This window comes from Nanorana parkeri, unplaced genomic scaffold, assembly GCF_000935625.1.
Source record: "Nanorana parkeri isolate BGI_ZX_2015 unplaced genomic scaffold, ASM93562v1 scaffold10, whole genome shotgun sequence".
Classification (NCBI taxonomy): Eukaryota; Metazoa; Chordata; class Amphibia; order Anura; family Dicroglossidae; genus Nanorana; species Nanorana parkeri.
Genome location: NW_017306278.1, coordinates 4507959 through 4513952, shown reverse-complemented (window position 1 = coordinate 4513952; position 5994 = coordinate 4507959). Strand labels below are relative to the sequence as shown.

General features: G+C 48.4%; 1 protein-coding gene across 1 annotated transcript in view; it reads right to left on the bottom strand.

Annotated features, from left to right (window-relative positions):
• HSD17B12 (hydroxysteroid 17-beta dehydrogenase 12) overlaps positions 1–5994 on the bottom strand; it is a 64172-nt gene that overhangs the window by 9606 nt on the left and 48572 nt on the right. Inside the window, exons 7-8 of the mRNA XM_018554997.1 lie at positions 2511–2545; positions 1005–1086 (exon numbers count right to left, since the gene is read on the bottom strand). Of these exons, the coding sequence (XP_018410499.1) occupies positions 1005–1086; positions 2511–2545 (117 nt within the window). The remainder of the gene's footprint in view (positions 1–1004; positions 1087–2510; positions 2546–5994) is intronic.

The following is a 5994-nucleotide window of genomic DNA, read 5'->3' as shown; positions in this document are numbered from 1 at the left end:
GGTGGGATTGGTTTGGGGGTGGTGTCAGAGCCGGAATGTCCGGGGAGGCCTGGTGTCAGAGCAGGACCTTCCGGGGATGGGGGGTTTCAGAGCTGGACCGCCCGGGGAGGGGGAATTGTTTCAGAGCCCAATCATACAGAGGGCAACTTGGGAAGGGGCCCAAGTTCCAATGGATGTCTAGGAGGCCCAGCAAATGGGGTGAGTTGGTGGCATGATCCCTGTGCAGACAGGGCAACTTATCTGTGCCTTGCAATCCCTGTCAATGTCAAGCGAAGGGATTGCAGGGAACAAAGCTACTACCATGCCTAGGGCCCCATTCTGCCTTCACAGTTTACCTGCTCAGGTTGCCGTGTTGGGCTCACAGGAAATGGGTGGATTAACTCATGGAGTCATTTAACCCAGAAAAGCAGCGGCATCGCATTCCTGGATGGGTGTGTTTGCAGGGACAGCACCAAATAGGAGGAGAGCATAGATTAGGAAATGCCAGAGATTGAAATTGTTTAAGCTTTGCCCAAACTAGAGTTGAGCTTTAAAGAATACAAAGTGTAGTTATCCTTTTAAGACCATCTCCATCCAAAATTCTTAAAGAGATAGATTAGAACCTTTATCAAGTTTTTACTGCTTTGTGTGTCACAACTGGGAGATTTATTTGAACTTCCTGTCCTTGTGTCAGAGGTTAAAAGGGACATGAATCGTGGGCTATCTCTCCAGTGGTGAGAAGGTTTAGAATCTTAATCAGGTTGTGATCGCGGTCTATGACTACCTTTCCTGGTGACAAGAGAGGAACACGTTTCTTGCCCTGGTGTCACAGAGACAGGACGTGAGGGGAAAATCTCCCTGTGAAAGTCACAGAACCCAACAAAAACCTGGAGAGAAGCTCCCCACTCTGTCCAAATCTAGAAGTTTGGGCTGAACTTGGGTTTTAAAAAAGACAGGTATGTGAAAACAACTGAAGCGAATAGCTTGGTGGAGTTATTGCTAAATAACGAAACGGGGCCACCTACCTTGGTAGCAGAGTATACAGTCAGCAAGGGGACAGGGTACATGCCACTTCCAGAAGAGATATTCAGAATGACGCCTTTAGACCTAAAAAAAAAAAAAAAATCCCACTTATACGGGCACCAATATCCCATTAAAGTGTAGTTCCACCTTTGCAGTCAAATTTGAGAAACCCCCCTCTACATGTGTGTTATGTGTTACAGCCCCTTGTAGCTTGTGTGACAGGTAGACAACGCAAGGGCACAATTGGGAGACAGGGACAGAGCATTGCCACCTTATAAGAAGCCGCCGCAACGTCCCAGGTTGTTAAGAGCTCTTAGCAACCTGTGACGGTATCTCCGGCTTCCCGTCCCGTTCAGTGACATCACTGGTTGCCAGGAGCTGAGTGGGATGCTTTGGCTGGCGTCCTGCCGAGCTCCAGGCAACCAGTGACGCTAGCGAGCTGGGCGGGAAGCCGGACAGAGCCTCTGACAGCAAGGCTCAACCAAACACACCCCCTCCCCTGGAACGACTTCATAGAATAACAGCAACGCAATTCAATGATTGCACCCCCCCGGACCGACCATAGAATAACAGCAACGCAATCCCAACAAAGGGCCTCAGATGGCAAATAGTGTAGGGACGGCCCTGGCTAAGACTATTCGTTTGGACTGAAACGCGTCGGAAATGTCATTTATTATTGCTTTTATGCCATGATACAATGAAGAACATTTTAGGAGGATCCCCATTCCTGTGCTAGTAATTGGAGCATGATTGTTTTGGAAAGGTCGAGGCTCCATTGGTGGATACTGGACAGGAGGAGGTAGAGCGTATTTTAGAACTTAGCAAGTGGGTGACGCTTGGGATACAAGCAAAGATCTCTTCTCCGCATCCCTTGGGGGTTGTAAGAACGTAGTTGGTGGTTCAACCAGCTGATAACCCCCACACCGAATTGAAATATCCACTTTGGGTACATCGATCATCGATTGATCATTCTAGCCGGGTTGCAACTGGCCATTGGATGAGCACAACAAGCTTCCAGACGAATGTGGCTTTTATATGCCCAGAAGGATGCCCGCCCAGCAAGCGTTATGCCGGCGGTCCTGAGGGGCCCCCGGGCTTACAACGCATGACTGCTGCTGTGTTTACACGTTGACATTTTTAACATGGCTGAACTGCTGCAGCCTGGAAGCAGGTAATCCCTTAGGAAACTCCCACCCCCATTCAATGTAATTCCCCCTAAGAATAGAAAGCTGTTCACTCTGTATTGATGACTCACAGACCTTTTTTTTTTAATACCGTTCTAAAAAAGAAAATCACCACAAGAGCATTGAGGAGAGCTGGAGGATTCCACGAGGCCAGTGAGTCACCCTCCGTCCTTATGAGTCACCTCCGATCGCTACCAACATGGAGGCCAGGCGGATTAGTCACCAGAATGAATTTTTCAAAGAAAAGGATTCCTCCCTATAAATAATAATGAGGGCTTGTCTGGGTAGTGTTTATTTGTGTGTCTGAGGCAGGGAGTGACTCACCTCTCCAGCATTCCGGGCATCACCAGGCGTGTCATCTACAGGAGACAAACAGAGGACAGCCATGAGATACACAGGGTCGCACTGACTTAGGCGCAAAGAGGCAACGTGCAGCAACCAATCAAAAATCCTCCTTCAATTAACGCATGTCAAGGACAAATATGATTGGCTGCTCCAAGCTCGCTCCTGTGATGGACTACAATCTCATGTTTATTTTACTGATTTGTATTGAGATTGCAGTCCATCCCAGGGGCGGAGCTTGGAGCGATGACTACTTTACAACACACACAGGGACCATGGGGAACAAAAGTAGCCCCCCTCCAGAAGGAAGGACAGTGTCAGCACCAATTCAGAGATGATTGGAGGATCTACAGCCGAGTGATACACAAATAAGATACATTGTTGTTCATAATCTGCCCTTAGTAAACATGGCCACTGTCAGAAGACTGGGGAAGCAAAGAGAAATAATGTATGCAAAGAATTAGGATCTACAGCCGAGTGCCGATGCCGAGTATTTGGGCGAGTAGACGTACTCGCCCAAATGCTCCGATGCCTAAACCGATACTTCCTGTATCAAGAAGCCGAGCAGCGCGTCATTACATGCTGCCCGGCTTCCCGATTGGCCGGCTCCATGCTCCCTCATCACTAGTGACGAGGGAGCATGGAGCCGGCTTCCTGGCCAATCAGGAAGCTGAGCAGCGTGTAAGGACTCGCTGGCCAGTTTCCCGACCAATCAGGAAGCCAGGAGCCGTGTTATTTCATCATGAAGAGAGAGCATGGAGCGTCATTACCCGGCGCCCTGATTGCCCAGAAAGCCGTCTTCATGCTTTCTCGGCACATAGTGACGCGAAGCATGGGGACGGCTTCCCTGTTAATCGGGAAGCTGGCTGGCAAGTCTTTACACGCCGCCCGGCTTCGCGGCTAATCGGGAAGCAGGGTAGCGAGTCATTACAGGCCGCCTGGCTTCCTTAATGGGATGTCCGGTATCGGTATTGGCAAGTACAGGAAAACAAAATATCGGTACTCGATACCGAAATACTGTTATTGGTGCATCCCTACAAAGAATACAAAGCCGGCAATTATCTAGAAGTATGTGTTTCTAGATTGTCATTACTAAACATTTATAAAGGTGTGTTTGCTGTTATTTTAAAGATTTGGGTATAGGTCCGCTTTAATAGTTCCGGTACTTGGGTAAATTGTTAACATTTAACTCCTGAGTTTAGTGTCACTTTAAACAAGCCCAAAAACAAGCAAAACGTTGGTTGCAAGGAAACAAAAATGTTCATGAATGTGCTTTTTTTAACAGGCAACATCTTTAGTTGGCTCTGCCAGCAAAAGAGAGGGAGAGATGTATATTATATAGTATATAAAAGTTTGGAGCAGATAAGTATAAGCCTCTAAGCTCTCTCGGCTTCATGAGTAGTTAAGCAGAAAAAACAAACAAAGCATAAAACAAACTACAAAATGTCTGCGTTCCTTCAGCAATGCGATAAAAGAGATAGCCCTGGCTGCAGATGCGAGCGTAAGAAGAAGTTTTTCTTCGCTGTGCGGTAACACAATAACGCATTTGTTCAGGGAAAGCCGACGATTTAGAAATCCCTACGCAGCGTACACCTGTTTTTCTCCTTGACTTTATAAAACAAAAAAATTGAGCAGATACAATGAGAATACCGCGGCTTGGCGTACATGTGTGCACGCTTGCTGCCTACATATGGATTTAAAAAAAGGAAAAGAACGAAAAAAAAAAAAAGTGGAGGGAAAAAAAAAACGGCGCAAGAAAACAAATGGCGTATTTTCCATCGATCGCGGGGAAGGAGAAAATGAGAGGCAGCCTGGGAAGTATGCTGGAGCCAGACGTAGAGACGACGGGAGGAAAGTGGGTGAGAAGAACTGTGTGGGGGCGGACGTTGCGTGGGTGAGTGCATTCTGCGTAGGCGTCTGTTTCAGACATTCCCCTGAACAACACCAACTAACGAGGACTTCTTCCTCAAGAAAAGGGAGGAGGTTGGTGTGGTGGTGGTGATGGGGGGTATCAGATGAGATCCTCACAATGCGCTCAATCAAATCAGCAAAAACAAAACAAAAAAGCCTAAATATTTGGATTGAAGGGACGGTGTGGTGGCAAAACACAGGAAGAAAACAGATGGCTTTCTAAAGACAAGGAGGGGAAGGAAAAACAAAACAGATGCTCGCTTTAAGTCTAGCAAGAAAATCCTTCAGTCTGCTATTCCTAAAAGTTTGGCGGGGATCCTGGGGCATATGGCCAACGATGCGCGCAGGAATCCCGACAGACTGCGAGCTCTTAGGAGCAAGGTTTCCTCGCCGTTTCCCCATATCCGATCCCGCTCATCGCGGGAAAATTCCACGTCGTGGCAACTGACCTTGTTATCAAAGTTACAGGCTGGGCTGAATAAGGAATTGCGATTACACACAAGGGTGAAACACGGGACGTGGGAGCGGCTTTACCTGCCAAAGGATTTGTATTCTGTCTGGGAAGTTCTGAGATTTGCACAGCTCTGCCACACAGCACACCCTACCCCACCAGGCCTGATTTTTCTCTGCTGCAATTAAGTAACATTTACAGGTCTTGTCCCGCCCCCAGCCCACGACTGGACAGTGAAAAGAGAAGCAGCAGACTGAAGGGCTCATCACTCTGCTTTCTCCTCCTATTAGCATGTTCCTTGAACTGCAACACAACTGGTTCCTTTTTGCTGCTTTTTCCCTCTCCCAGTCTGAGTTTTGTTGTACAGGGACTGCCTACTACTCATTCAAGGACTAACACTGCTTCCATTAGCACAGTGACGTAGTGGTCAGCACTTCTGCCTTGCAGCACTGGGGGTCCCTGGTTCAAATTCAAATCAGGACACTATCTGCAAGGAGTTTGCATGTTCTCCCTGTGCTTGTGTAGGTCTCCTCACACACTCCAAAGACACGCTGGTAGGTGAATTGGCTCCTGTCTAAATTGGCCCTTTATGTATGTGAGATGGGGACCTTAGATTGTCAGCTCCTTGAGGGCAGGGACTGATGTGAATGTGCCGTATGTAAAGCGCTGCGTAAATTGTCGCCACTATATAAATGTGTAATAAATAAATAATACATCTAATATATTCATGAAGGCCTGCACCTATATTTTAGTCGTCTCAGGTTCACTTTAAAGTGCATCCCAATGGCAGCAGTCTCACTGTTCTCTGCTGGGGAAGGCACTGTGGAGCAATTCATCAGCAGAATCACTGAAGTCACTCAAGCCCTTCTCTCAGCAGCTCAGCTTCCCCTCTCAGCAGTAACCCAGCACCTCAGGTCCCCCTGCTCCCAGCACTGACCCAGCAGCTCAGCTCCCCCTGCTCCCAGCACTGACCCAGCAGCTCAGCTCCCCCTGCTCCCAGCAGCCCAGCTCCCCCTGCTCCCAGCACTGACCCAGCAGCTCAGCTCCCCCTGCTCCCAGCACTGACCCAGCAGCTCAGCTCCCCCTGTTCCCAGCAGTGACCCT